The sequence below is a fragment of the Aquarana catesbeiana genome, linkage group LG05 (genome assembly GCF_042186555.1).
Source record: "Aquarana catesbeiana isolate 2022-GZ linkage group LG05, ASM4218655v1, whole genome shotgun sequence".
NCBI classification, from domain to species: domain Eukaryota; kingdom Metazoa; phylum Chordata; class Amphibia; order Anura; family Ranidae; genus Aquarana; species Aquarana catesbeiana.
Genome location: NC_133328.1, coordinates 258,290,858 through 258,306,350, shown reverse-complemented (window position 1 = coordinate 258,306,350; position 15,493 = coordinate 258,290,858). Strand labels below are relative to the sequence as shown.

Sequence of the window (15,493 nt, the reverse complement as noted above, 5' to 3'; positions counted from 1 at the left end):
ATCCGTCTGCTCCTAGGATGTCCGGTGTGAGGAACAGAGAGTCCGGTCTATTAGAGGGTGGTAATGTCCCTTGTACTGCATTGGGCAGCCCATTGCCTGCTTTCTTGAGAGGCCATGCCGGTGGTGTTAGAGCGCAGCGTCGCCACCTTGGGATCCAAGGCCTGTGACGGGGTTGCAGAGTTCCGCAAAAAGTAAGCAGAGATGTCCGTGCCCCTGCACGCTGCAGGTGATCCTGGTGCTCTGTCCGTTGCGGACATGTAAAAATTAGCGAGGTCTGCACTCTGAATACGGCTCTCAACCCGAACACTGCACGGAACTCCCGGTCAAAGCAGCCTCACAGCGTCATTGCCAAGCCAGGCCCCCCACTTCTGCTATTAACAAGCCCCTCAAGAAGGCCTTAAATGCCTCCCACTGCTGTAAGCAAGAAGCCTCTGGATCCTGAAGTGTGAAGAACTCTCACATGCTCTCACAACATTATCATGAGATTGGGACAGCTTCAGCCAAAATGCATCACATTTCCACTGGGCTTTAAGTAGTGGAATGGGCTGGGAAACCATTATATGTGCTACCAATGGAGAATGGTCAGACACACTGCGGGGTCTATACTCCAAATTCAAAACAAACTGGAGCATGCTCAAGTTGCCCACCCCCAGGTCTGATAGCGAGTTTCTGGTTATCCCCTCAAACCCCCACATGTCATCAGTGGATTCAACAGGTTAATAAAATCTTAGTACGGGAGAAAAATATGTATCAAAGGAATACACCTCATAAATTCCAAAAAATCTGTCAGGAATGGCTAGAGACTCCTAGGGTGGCTCCTCCTCAGCTCATACTTACCATATTACGTCAGACTTGAAGAATGCTTGCAGTGTATTAATAGTGGACTGAAGATGAGTGTGAAATGTTTCTATACATGGTGTGTCGGATAGAAATGGGCAGATTTGGTAAACTGTATACATATGTACAAGAGATACATACACTGTACGAGTTTTGGTTCTTATTATTGTTTTGCGTTTGTTTTACTTGAACAGAAAACACCACTAATTGTATGGCGTGGACTCTATGCAAACAAGTTAATACTTTATGTGGAGTAAAACGATTCCCTGTCTGTTTTCTTAACCACTTCCGGACCAGCTCACAACCATATACGCCGGCACTTTGAAGAGGGATATCGTTGTTATGGCAGCAGCTAGCTGCTATAACCCTAGTATCCTCTTCTTCAGTGAGTGGTCCGGTTTCAGAGAAAAGTGGTCTCTGCGGTGGCTTCACCGCAAGATCACTTTTATCGGCGGCAGGAGAGGGCCCCCTCCGGCCACTCTCCAATGCCCTCCGCTGCTTACCAGAGCCACCGGCAGCGGCGGAGGTGATCGGATCCTTCTCCCTGTTAGGTATGGAGATGAGAGAGGGGAAGATGGCCCCCACCCATCTCCATACCATTGCAGGGTGGAAGCGATGTCAAAAAGTCACTTCAGCCCATAGCTCTTAAAAGGGACATTATTACTTATTTTTTCAAACGACAAATTTTATTTTATTTTTTTATTGCATTTTAGTGTAAATATGAGATCTGAGGTCTATTCCTTGTAATACGAATACAAGTGACACTTTTTTTTTAAAGAACAGTGTAAAAAAAAAAAAAAAAGTGCAGAAGCGAACGCATACATGAGTAGCGCCCGCATATGAAAACAGTGTTGAAACCACACACACGTGAGGAATCACCGCGATCGTTAGAGCGAGAGCAATAATTCTGGCCCTAGACCTCCTCTAACTCAAAACATGGAACCTGAAGAATTTTTTAAATGTCGCCTATGGAGATTTTTAAGGGTAAAAGTTTGTCGCCATTCCACAAGCGGGCGCAATTTTGAAGCGTGACATGTTGGGTATCAATTTTCTCAGCATAACACTATCTTTCCCAATATAAAAAAAATTGGGCTAACTTTACTGTTGTCTTACTTTTTTAATGTAAAAAAGTGTATTTTTTCCAAAAAAAGTGCGCTTGTAAGACTGATACACAAATACGGTGTGACAAAAAGTTTTGCAGTGACTGGCATTTTATTCTCTAGGGTGTTCGAAAAAAAAATATATATAATGTTTGGGGGTTCTCAGAAAGAGGCTCGATGGTTAATGCTTATGGAGTCTATACTAGGAATGTTTGTACTTTATGTCATTTTGTACAATAAAACTTTTTTTTCTTGATAAAAAAAAAAGCAGTGGGTATGTGCGCCTAATAATGCAATTGTTGCCCATTTACAAAAAGTGGCCAAAAGTAAATAAGGAGCATTCTCTGACTGTTTTAATAGGAGTCAGACATTGAGAATTAAGGGAGCTCTGCTCTTCACACAGGCAGTTAGTGCCCAGGAAACAGATTAAGCCTAGGTTCACATTGGAGCGATTTAACATTGCATGCCAAATCGGCGGCAATTGCGGCGCCGCACCAATTGTCAAAAGTAGTTTCTGTACTACTTTTGACAACTTGGGGGTGCAATTTCCAGACACATCTGTGCAGCAACCCGCACAGATGTCTCTGAAATCGCCTCCGAAGTTGGGACTGACATGCGGGAATTAAATTGTGCGAGTTTATCTGAACTAGCATGATTTTATTCCCCTGTCATTGTGAACCTGGGCTAAAATCTATTTTTTCAGGACAGTGGAGGTAGTGAGCAGTGTCATAAATAAAAAGAGAAGGCACTCAATTGCCACGTCCGTAATATTGGGGAGGAAAAAAGAGGTACTACTAAAGGTACTACCTATGGTCGGACTTTATAGGCCAGGAAACAATGGAAAAAAAAAAAAGATAATAAAAACGTCACATTTATTGAAAAAGTATAAAATATAAACATAATTGTTGAAAAAAGTAAAAAACATTATACATATGCATTTGTGCAATTTGTACAGTGAGCCCTTGTGTGCCGTTTTGGCCTATAAAGTCCGGCCATAGGTAGTACCTTTAGTAGTAGTGAGCAGTGTGTTGAGGAGCATCGCAGACTGCAGAGGTAGTGGGCAGGACTTACAACTCATGTCTGGAAAGGGAGGAGCATTTTTTCGCAGTGCTTTGCTGGAAAACACTACATTGTACAGTTACAAAAATGTTTAATAATTACCTGAAAAACAATAGCTGGCAATGTGGTCTGGTAGAAGCCTGCCTGGTCAGCCTCAGGTTCTGTATCTTTATCCCAGTCTTTTTTATCTGTTTCTAATGCCTTTCTCAACCAACCAATAATATTGGACTAAATAGATACAGAAGAAAAATAAAATTATACAATTATATATAAAACATATTTAGCTTGCACAAGTAGATATTAAAATACAAATATACCAAATAATGAAATGGAGTTTTGTTATTCACTGTTAAATATATATACATACACACACATACAGTGGGGACGGAAAGCATTCAGACCCCCCTTAAATTTTTCACTCTTTGTTATATTTGTTATAATGGCTGCACCATTTGCTAAAGATCATTTAAGTTCATTTTTTTTTCTCATTAATGTACACTCAGCACCCCATATTGACAGAAAAACACAGAATTGTTGACATTTTTGCAGATTTATTAAAAAAGAAAAACTGAAATATCACATGGTCCTAAGTATTTAAACCCTTTGCTGTGACACTCATATTTAACTCAGGTGCTGTTTATTTCTTCTGATCATCCTTGAGATGGTTCTACACCTTCATTTGAGTCCAGCTGTGTTTGATTATACTGATTGGACTTGATTAGGAAAGCCACACACCTGTCTATATAAGACCTTACAGCTCACAGTGCATGTCAGAGCAAATGAGAATCATGAGGTCAAAGGAACTGCCTGAAGAGCTCAGAGACAGAATTGTGGCAAGGCACAGATCTGGCCAAGGTTACAAAAAAACTTCTGCTGAACTTAAGGTTGCTAAGAGCACAGTGGCCTCCATAATCCTTAAATGGAAGATGTTTGGGATGACCAGAACCCTTCCTAGAGCTGGCCATCCGGCCAAACTGAGCTATCGGGGGAGAAGGGCCTTGGTGAGAGAGGTATAGAAGAACCCAAATATCACTGTGGCTGAGCTCCAGAGATGCAGTGGGGAGATGGGAGAAAGTTGTAGAAAGTCAACCATCACTGCAGCCCTCCACCAGTCGGGGCTTTAAGGCAGAGTGGCCTGACGGAAGCCTCTCCTCAGTGCAAGACACATAAAAGCCCGCATAGAGTTTGCTAAAAAAACACCTGAAGGACTCCAAGATTTTAAGAAATAAGATTCTTTGGTCTGATGAAACCAAGATAGAACTTTTTGGCCTTAATTCTAAGCAGTAAGTGTGGAGAAAACCAGGCACGGCTCATCACCTGTCCAATACAGTCCCAACAGTGAAGCATGGTGGTGGCAGCATTATGCTGTCGGGGGGTGTTTTTCAGCTGCAGGGACGGGACGACTGGTTGCAATCGAGGGAAAGATTAATGCGGCCAAGTACAGGGATATCCTCGACGAAAACCTTCTCCAGAGTCCTCAGGACCTCAGACTGGGCCAAAGGTTTACCTTCCAACAAGACAATGACCATAAGCACACAGCTAATATAACGAAGGAGTGGCTTCACAATAACTCCGTGACTGTTCTTGAATGGCCCAGCCAGAGCCCTGACTTAAACCCAATTGAGCATCTCTGGAGAGAACTAAAAATGGCTGTCCACCAACATTTACCATCCAACCTGACAGAACTGGAGAGGATCTGCAAGGAGGAATGGCAGAGGATCCCCAAATCCAGGTGTGAAAAACTTGTTGCATCTTTCCCAAAAAGACTCATGGCTGTATTAGATCAAAAGGGTGCTTCTACTAAATACTGAGCAAAGGGTCTGAATACTTAGGACCATGTGATATTTAAGTTTTTCTTTTTTAATAAATCTGCAAAAATGTCAATAATTCTGTGTTTTCCTGTCAATATGGGGTGCTGTGTGTACATTAATGAGGAAAAAAAAATGAACTTAAATGATTTTAGCAAATGGCTGCAATATAACAAAGAGTGAAAAATTTAAGGGGGTCTGAATACTTTCCGTCCCCACTGTATAATATATACAGTATATATATATATATATATATATATATATATATATATATATATATACATACACACACTGCCACCTTATGTCCAAAGCTAACCCCCAGGATGCCATCTCATTCACAAGAAAAAACATTTACAAAAATGTGGACAAAGGAACCAGGTAGCAGCTGTGCATACCTGGGAAACCAAAACCTAGTGCCAGAAAGCCCAAGAACAGAACAAGCGGTGATTTGATAGGAAGGATCCTGTTCCTTAAAGTGGACCTTGAAGTAAAATACAAGCTCTACTCCTGCAATAATCGCTACTTAATAGTTGAATAATGTATTTGAAAGTAATATAATGGTAAGGCAAGTATAATGCATCTTCCAACCTCGGAGAACAGGGGAGGGGAACATCATAACCCTTCTGGTAATTTCCAGGTAGGGATGAAGATTCTGAATTGCCCAAGACAACACTTTGGCATTGGACCAGAGTGCTCATCCCCAGGAATCTCATCAGAAGGGTAACTTCAAGGCCCACACTGAGGAAGGGGAGGCATAGGCAAGTATTTATTCTAACTTTTTTATGTTACAGATACATTTTTTAACTACAATCATGCACCGATTTTTACAGGCAGGGTGGTAGTGGGTGGAAGTTGGGGACAGATATAATAAACAAACCTTGCCTTTTAAAGCAAGGACCACTAATGGATACTGCACCTGTGTCCCCCAGGTACACCAAAATTCCAGGATGCACACACAGCAGCTAGGATTGCTCATGTGTACAAGGAGCCACAGGGGACAGGTCCATAACACACTGCACTCACAATAGGTCCTCATTCCTCTGGAATGAATGAAGTTATCATCAATTAACTTAGAAAACTGAGGACATATAGTAGTGGAACATAATTAATGTGGGGGACAGCACAAGAGAGAAGGTGGGTATAGAAGCCAGAGCCTTATGTTTTGTTTTTAACCCCTGCTGGGGAGACTGTGTTGAAAAATGCTCAGAATTGGGAAAAGAAGTGAGAAATGGAACACCGAAAAGACACGAGAAACACAAATTGCCCTTCTTTTTAAGATTATACAGGATATGGCAATAAAAATCTTAGATGAACAGAAAATGTTACCAAGGCACTTATGTCCCGTACACACGGTCGGATTTTCCAACGGAAAATGTGTGATAGGACCTTGTTGTCGGAAATTCCGACCGTGTGTGGGCTCCATCACACATTTTCCATCGGAATTTCCGACACACAAAGTTTGAGAGCTTGCTATAAAATTTTCCGACATCAAAATCCGTTCTCGGAAATTCCGATCGTGTGTACACAAATCCGACGCACAAAGTGTCACGCATGCTCAGAATAAATTAAGAGATGAAAGCTATTGGCTACTGCCCCGTTTATAGTCCCGACGTACATGTTTTACGCCACCGCGTTCAGAACGATCGGATTTTCCGATAACTTTGTGTGACCGTGTGTATGCAAGACAAGTTTGAGCCAACATCCATCGGAAAAAATCCATGGATTTTGTTGTTGAATTGTCCGATCAATGTCCGACCGTGTGTACAGGGCATTACAGTTTTTGGTTAAAAAAAATATTGCTTGTTGTTGCCTAGGTGCTGAAAAATCACAGTGCTTTGTAATGTTCAATTTCCTGCAGGTTGCTCCAGCCAGGTGTCCCTATTTTATGTTTATTTCTCTTTCATGTAGCAAGTCTAACCCTCAATGAGCTTCATTTAGTTACTCAGTTTGAAAAATGCTCCCAGCCATCTAATTGCGAGTGAAAACAATTAACAAAAAAGGAAGCACACTATGCAGCCAATCCAAACCTAAATGAACACCCGACTCCCTCAGTGCGACAGTTTTACAATACACAGTTGCGGCTACCAATTTGGCATCCATGAGAGTGTGGTCCCCTAACACGCTGTCTGCGTTCAGAGACCCACACAGATGTCAAATTGGGAGCAGAGGCTGTGTCCGTGCAGTCGATTTGTCCCAAATAGCATAAAAAGGATGGCCTGGAAGGGTATGCACGAAACATTTGCACATCCCGTCTAGACAAAACACAGCCCTCACACAGGTGTAAACTTAAAGTGGATGTAAACCCGAGATTTTTTTTTTTTTAATGTCATATTGTAGAGTATAAGGTTTCCTATCATTTGAGCCCAGTCTTGCCACACAGAGTTAATCCATCTCAGAGCAATCCTCTTTTATTGTTCAGTGAGAAAATTCTTGACAAACTGAGAAAAACTTTGTCAAATACTCCCCCTTGCTGTGAGTGACAGGTGATTTACATATCTCGTGCACTAGCCTAAGTAAGACACATGCAGTATTTTTTAATTCCCTCCCACTCCTTTCTTCAGCAGCTCTGCCAGGATTAGCTGTTCCACATAACCTCAGCCCTGGCTGCAGACACTCCACTGGTCTGATAGGTGGGGGAGGGGGGGTTGCTGCTGGACACAGCTATATTACACACACACACACACACACATTATATATATATATATATATATATATATATACTGTATATAGCTGTGTCCAGCAGCACTCCACCCCCCCCCACCCCCGTAAATGACATGTATAGCGTTTCCGTCCTTTCCTCCGCTCTGCATCCTGACAGAGCCTGCTGGAATGGAGGGGAGTCGGCTGCGGGGGACGAGGGGGGTGGAGGAAGAAGACACAGCGGGCGGATAAGGACAGGAGGGGGGCCAGAGAAGAAGGGGAGGTGGTGGTGGTGGAGAGAACACGTCAGGCACTGGAGGAGGAGGACACAAGGGACAGTCGGGGGTGATCGGTGCAGCGGAGGGACAGCTGTAAGCACCGATCTCCCTGCATGGCGTTTGATCAGCTGCTTCTCCTTCTCTGCCTCCTCAGGGGGATCCGTGCTCACAGCTGTCCCCGCCGCACCGATCCCCAACTGTCACTGGACAGTGACAGGAGCCATGAGCACGCTCTTCTCCTGTGCGCGCACTTTTTACTCCGGCCAGGCACGAGTGTAGAGGTGGGCGGGGAGTCTGGTGATGTCATGACTCTGCCCACCGAGCGCCGTACAACGGACCCGCCCACTGAATTCGGCATTTTTGGGGGCTCCAAACAGCTAAAGGGGAGACATTTGAAAGGTAAGGATACATGCAGGAGGCATGTATATCCTTATAGATCACCCCTATGGCAGTATTTTAAAAAAGATGGGAGTGGGTTTACATCCACTTTAAGTATGCACGTGTGAAAGAGACCTTATAATTCACAAAAGATTTGATCGCGATCTGTGATCCCTTTACGACAGCCTTGCATCATTTCTTGCACTGTTGCAGTAAAAATTGTTCCTCTTGGAAAGAATTCCACTCACTTTGGTTCCAAACATAAGAGATAAGGAAATGCAGTGAAATCTCATTTCAGAAATCAATAACATTCCATGACTCTATCCAATAGGAAAGCAAAGCATTGACTGGAGTTTGGCTTTAAAAGATTATTCGTTGGTAAATTGCATTCTAACTAGGGCTGAAACAACTAACCGATTAATCGACAAATAATCGATTATGAAAATAGTTGTCAACTATTTTCATATTAGATTAATCGGCCAGATGATTAGTCGGCCTGCATACAGAACGCATTATTTGTTTACAGGTCAGGAAATACAGTGCAGCACACATACAGCTCAGTACACCGCCCTTACGTGTCAGTAATTGCCTGAGAACTTGTGAATGTGTGAGGAGCAATGCCTCATGGGACATGTAGTCCTGGGCAGAAACTGAGTGGTTCTAAAGGCAGAAGTTTTTTTACCTTGTTATAGGGGCACCTAATACTATACTTTGCAGCTTGCTATTGGGGCACTCAGAAGGCAGAAGGAGCCAGAAGCGTCGGTAGGGTATTCCTTTGACTAAGAAGTTTTCTATTCTGTTCCTTCAAATTTTCCTGTCACTGTGGTCGAAAACTAACATTGATTTGACCCCACTAACAATTAGAAAATGAATGAACGTTCTTAAAATGAAGTTTGTTTTGAAGGAAGACGTTGTTTTTGTATGGCCAGCATAAGTGACAGCAGGTGCAGGTAGCTTTTATCAAGCCACCTGCTTATGACAAGGGATACATATATCAGTTCTGTCTGAAAATCCACAAAACAGTCTTTAATTTTTTTTAACTGCGGCAGGTTGGCTCCGCTGAACGGAATCACGTTATTTTACGTGTTTTCGTGAGGTCTGGCTAGCAGGCACACGCCGCAAGCTCCGTGAGTCCGACCGCGGATCCCACGGATTCGATGACCGTGGGGACACCCACGATCATCTCATGGAGAGGAAGAACGGGGAAACAAGCATTTCCCCGTTCTGCCTAGTGACAGGACACTGATCACAGCTCCCTGTGATCGGGAGCAGTGATCAGTGTCGTGTCACACATAGCCCATCCCCCCCACAGTTAGAATCACTCCCTAGGACACACTTAACCCCTATAGCGCCCCCTCCTGGTTAACCCCTTCACTGCCAGTCACATTTACACAGTAATCAGTGCATTTTTAATTGCAGTCACAATAAAAATCGCTGATCGCCGCCATTACTAGTAAAAAAAAAAAAAAAAACTATTAATAAAAATGCCATAAAACTATCCCCTGTTTTGTAGATGCTATAACTTTTGCGCAAACCAATCAATAAACGCTCATTGCAACTTTTTTTTTTACCAAAAATATGTAGAATACGTATCGGCCAATACTGAGGGAAAAAAATGTTTTTTTATATATTTTTTTGGGAGATTTAGTATAGCAAAAAGCAAAAAAAAATAGGATTTTTTAAAACAGCTTACCTGTAAAATCCTTTTCTTTCGAAGGACATCACGGGACACAGAGCCTCAGTAATTACTGATGGGTTATATAGGGTATCACTGGTGATTGGATACTGGCACACCCTATCAGAAAGTTCAACCCCCTATATAATCCCTCCCCTTGCAGGGATACCTCAGTTTTGTAGGCAAGCAATATAGTGTATTAGAAGAGGGGCGGGACCTCTGTGTCCCGTGATGTCCTTCGAAAGAAAAGGATTTTACAGGTAAGCTGTTTTTAAAAATCCTATTTTCTTTCTCGAACATCACGGGACACAGAGCCACAGTAATTACTGATGTGATGTCCCAGAGCAATGCTACCTGGGGGGGGGGAACCACGACCAAGTAGGGTGCAATCAGACCTGAGGACCCTGTACCGCTGCCTGCAGCACACTACGCCCAAAGGCAATATCCTCATGCCTTCTCACATCCACCTGATAGAATCTGGTGAATGTATGAACTGAAGACCAGGTTGCGGCCTTGCAGATCTGAGCCATCGAGGCCCGGTGATGCACTGCCCAAGAAGCACCAATAGCCCTTGTGGAATGTGCCTTGATCTGAAACGGAGGAATCTTCTTTTTCAAACCGTAAGCTTGAATGATCAATTGTCGAATCCATTTAGAAATGGTAGCTTTTGACGCTGCCTGTCCTCTATTGGGACCCTCTGGCAGCACGAACAAAACATCCGTTTTGCGAATCTGAGCAACTGCCTCGAGATAGGCCTTGACTGCTCTTACTACATCCAATGAATGTAGTGATCTCTCTTCCGGAGAACAGGGATCTGGAAAAAAGGAAGGCAGAACAATGTCTTGGTTTAAATGAAAATCAGAAACCACCTTCGGCAAAAAACTAGGATGAGGGCGCAGTACCACTCTATCCTTGTGTATAATCAAATAAGGCTCCTTACAAAAGGGCTGCTAAGAGATGGCCACCAGAAAAATTAACTTCCTTGTCAACAAGACCAAAGGAATCTGACTTATTGGTTCAAAAGGCTGTTTCTGTAACACAGCCAGGACCAAGTTCAAGTCCCAGGGGTTTAGGGGCGCTTTAACCGGAGGATTAAGAGGCATCACCCCCTGCATAAAGTTTCGGACCAAAGAATGCGAAGCAAGTGGCCGTTGAAATAATACTGCCGAGACCTGGCCCTTGATGGTACTTCATCTCTAATCCTAATTGTAGAAAATCAAGAATTCTACCTATGAGATATTTCCTGGGATGTAAAAAGGTGTTTTCAAGGGCCCAAAAGTACACCACTCAGCGCCAGGGACCCAAGCAGCTCCGAAACAGTGATATAAAACAGAAAAAATATATAGATAACACCAATTTGCTGTCACAAAGAAGTGCAAACTCAAAATAATGATAGAGCAGCAGCCGTTTAAAAATGTAGATAAATCATCATAAATAGTGACATACCATAATCAGCAAATAAGACTATAATAACACACTAAAAACAGCGCTAATGTTGAGCTATAACGGATATATGTGGCCAACTTCACAAACAAAAGTCCTTTGAGAGAGATGGGCAGTAGACACAGTGGTTCAGAAAGTGTTCATAGGTGATCAGAGTATAGAAATTCAGTGTGCACCTTCCACCGATCCATCCACTTCCACCCTGTGAGAACACACTCCCCTCAGGGGGTTAAACTCACCAGAGCCTAATAACCATAAGCTTCCAAGGAAAGAGAAATCCAAGCCACAGGCCACTGTTAACACCCCTCCGGAGGAATCCCAGACGATCAGGACTCAAAAATCACCAAACAACAAAAGAAAAGCGCACATAGCGTAATCCTGTTTATTAATTAAAAGCCCATCACATCACACAAAGACCCCCCTTCAATAATTATACGTACATTAATATTGCAATCAAAAGAGCACATCAAAAGGAAGTATTAAACCCAGCACTTCACCGTGGTAAACATCAACCGGTTCAGCTTCCCAAGGAGCGATCTCTTACTTCCTGGATGCGAGTCAGGCTGTGGTGGAGCGCAAGCGTCACTTCCGGCGTCGTGTAGGCCACGCTCTGACGCGTTTCATCATATCCTGACTTCAACAGAGGGCGTGCCTACACGACTAACGGACAGGTCTATATTGCCCAGCCCCATCCTCCCTAGCCAATCAGAGAAGCATTCGGCGTGACGACAGGTGCGAGTCATCGGCCGAAATACATACTGACAGCTTCTTTACGGGAGGGGGAGAGAGACAATCAACCACTCTGCACATTAGCTCGCATATGCGAGAATATACACCCCCAGGCTAAAACAAGCCAGCCAGTAAAATGTATAAACTGACACTACGCATTATGCTTTTATAGTGGGAGCTAACAATATATCATCATGTGCAAATTAACACACATATTGAATCTATCATAATAAGTTCGCCGATATGCATATACATACTGCAGCGATCGCTAAAAGATGATCGCTACATGACAACACAGCATATCAGGCGATCGCTAAAGGCTGATCACTGCATGGTAACACAGCATATCAGGTGCATATACAAATATAGTAAGCCTCTGATTCCATTAAATTCAATCGTTAGTACATCACATAGTACGAACAATGAATATTCAACTAAAAACAAATAATAAATTAATTCACATTATATCTCTGAATACAGTCAATTATAAAGAGGCAAATAGTGGGCAGTTGATTTCTAAAAAAGGACCCCATTCAGGTAGATTAAAACCAATATTCGCTTAAAACGACATGCATTGAACAATATCCTTAAAATTTATATTCAAAATTAAATTAAAAAAAAAAAAAATATATATATATTTTTTACATATGTCACACAATACACTTATATAGTGGCCAAGGTGAAGAAACGAACCCGATACGGGGCAAACATATATATAAGCCATGGGGCATACACTCACATAAAATCCAATAAAATAAAAAAATGTTTTATATATATAAAAAAAGCGCAAACATCAACTGTATACGGCATATAGTATATAAGCAGATTAGGCATTAAAAAGAAAACGATCACCACTACTCCATAACAATTAATTAAAAATCGCTTATGAAGCAGTTAATGTCTAACTCCACGTTCAACCCTCTTGGCGATAATGTATCCACCAAAAAGATCCACTGGGTCTCTCTCCTAGACAGGTCACGGACCAAATTGGAACCCCTCCATTTCGGTTTTAAATGGTCAATGCCCAAAAACCTGAGGCCAGAGGGATCTTGGTTATGCTTTAATTTGAAATGGAGCGAAACATTGTGGTCTTTAAAACCTATTTTTATGTTTGTTATATGCTCTGCAATCCTGATTCTTAAAAGTCTCTTAGTGCGACCTATATAAATAAGTCCACACGGACATTGGAGAGCATAGACAACATAGGAGGTGTTGCACGTAATGAACTCTTTGATGGCAAATTCTTTATTGTTAGAGGTGGATGTAAAACTCTCCAACGCTCTTACTGGTCTCTCCATGTCCTTACAAGCACGACACCTCCTACAGCTATAAAAAAACATTCTTATTCCAGAAAGTAGGGGGCCTAGCCGGAGGATCCAACACCTTCCGCACTATTTTGTCTGAAAAGCTCTGGGCCCTTCTGTAGATAAACTGAGGCCTACAGGGTAAAACTGATTGTAACACTTTGTCCATGCGCAACACATGCCAATGGGCGGCAAAGATACCTTCCACTTCTTTATACTGAGAGTGGAAGCTTGAAATGAAGCTCCATTCATGACTGTCCCTATTTGGGACCAATGGACCCTCTTCTAGAAAGGTTTCCCTAGGTTGCATAGCTAATTCCTGAATAATAGAATCTAGCGCTTCCTCATAATATCCCTTTTCCATAAATTTTTTCTTTATAATCTGAGCCTGTACCAAGAAATCACCTTCTTCTGAACAATTCCTTTTCACCCTAGTGAGCTGTCCCTTCGGAATATTTTTTAACCACATAGGGTGATGGCCACTATCAATGGGCAAGTAACTATTAGAGTCTGTGGGTTTGAAGTAGACCTTGGTTCCCAACTTATCACCTTGTCTAAAAATGCTCACATCCAGGAAATGTATCTCATTTTGACTATATTCACTGGTCAATTTAATATTATTAGCATTAGAATTGAGTTCATCTAAAAATTTATGTAAACTGTCGCTAGACCCTTCCCAAATAAAAAACAAATCATCTATGTATCGTTTGTAAAGCAGGAGCTGGGTGCGGGGTACCGAAAAAATCGTTTTGTCCTCCCACTCCCCCATAAACAAATTTGCTATGCTCGGGGCAAATTTGGCCCCCATAGCAACGCCCCTGCATTGGGAGAAGAAACGGCCATCAAACCAAAAGAAATTATGGCTTAGGCAGAAGTCAAGGGCATTTCTAATGAAGATTTTTTGATTTTGTGGCAGATCATCGCGTTGACACAGAGCCCAATTCAGAGCCAAAAGTGCATCGTCGTGCTGAATGATTGAATATAAAGACACCACATCTGCCGTTACTAAATACAGCTCATGCTTTCCTGATAAGTCCACCTGCTGTAAAATCTGTAGGAGACTCTTAGTGTCCCTAAGATACGCCTTGGTCTGTGTAACACTATCCTGGAGGAAGTGATCCAGGTATTGGCCCATTCGAGATGTAATAGAACCAATCCCGTTCACTATAGGCCTCCCGGGTGGATTATTCAGATCTTTATGTATCTTAGGTAACGTATAAATTGTGGGAATTCTACTATTACTCGGCACAAGATACTTTCTTTCTCTATTGGACAACACCCCTGTCGAGTACCCCATCTCAAACAATTTCCTAAGATCTTTTTCATATTGTGCAGTCGGGTCCTTAATTAGTTCTACATACGTATTACTGTCATCTAACATTGTGGTAAGTTGATTGTGATAAAATTCCTTATTTAAAATCACTACCCCACCCCCTTTATCGGCGGGCCTTATCACTATTTCTTTCCTCTTTTCAAGCATAGTGATCCCATCTAATATATGCTGGGGATTTACTTTCTTTCTAGGCACTAAAAGCTCCAAATCCCGTGTCACTAATCCTTTAAACACTTCAATATGCTGGTTTGCGCTATTCAGAGGATTGAAAAGGGATTTATTTCTTAATCCACTATCCATTGGTCCTGAGGTCCTAATGTTCACTGATTGGGAATTTTTATTTAAAAAATATTTCTTAATATTTACTTTTCTCATGTATTTATGTATGTCAATAAAAACATCAAATTTATTATTTATCGGCCTTTACAGGCCACGCTTCAACCCTAAATGCAAAATATTGGTCTCTTTATGGGATAGAACCGCATTACTTAAATTAAAAATGCCTCCTAGTCCTGCTCCCGCCTTCTTTTTTTGGACCCTTCGTCCTGCCCTACAGCCCCTTGTTCTTCTCTCCATTGGTTGGAGTGTTGGGCATAATTCCACTCCTGTTGCGGCTGTTCCCTCCACTGTAGTTCGCGGTAATGTGGGAGGTAATAGGAGGGATAATGGTTTAAACCGCCCCCCAAATAATCACTCCACTCCTGGCAGAAGGAATAAGGGCTATGGGAGAAGTAATGAGGGGAGGAATGTTTCTAATTCCTACCATCACACGCCTCCCAATAATCAATATCAAGTCCCTATTTAGAATAGATTTGATCCCTTGAGGGAAAATGGGGACAGAGCCAGGTTTCAATCACCCCATCCTTTTTTAGGGAGAGGCTGGCAGAAGCGGGGTCGAGGGCACCCTCA

The 15,493-nt window shown here is 42.4% G+C and overlaps 1 protein-coding gene across 1 annotated transcript in view; it reads right to left on the bottom strand.

Annotated features, from left to right (window-relative positions):
• EXOC3 (exocyst complex component 3) overlaps positions 1-15,493 on the bottom strand; it is a 569,566-nt gene that overhangs the window by 287,069 nt on the left and 267,004 nt on the right. The window contains exon 6 of the mRNA XM_073630729.1: positions 3,099-3,224. Coding sequence (XP_073486830.1) covers positions 3,099-3,224 — 126 coding nt within the window. The remainder of the gene's footprint in view (positions 1-3,098; positions 3,225-15,493) is intronic.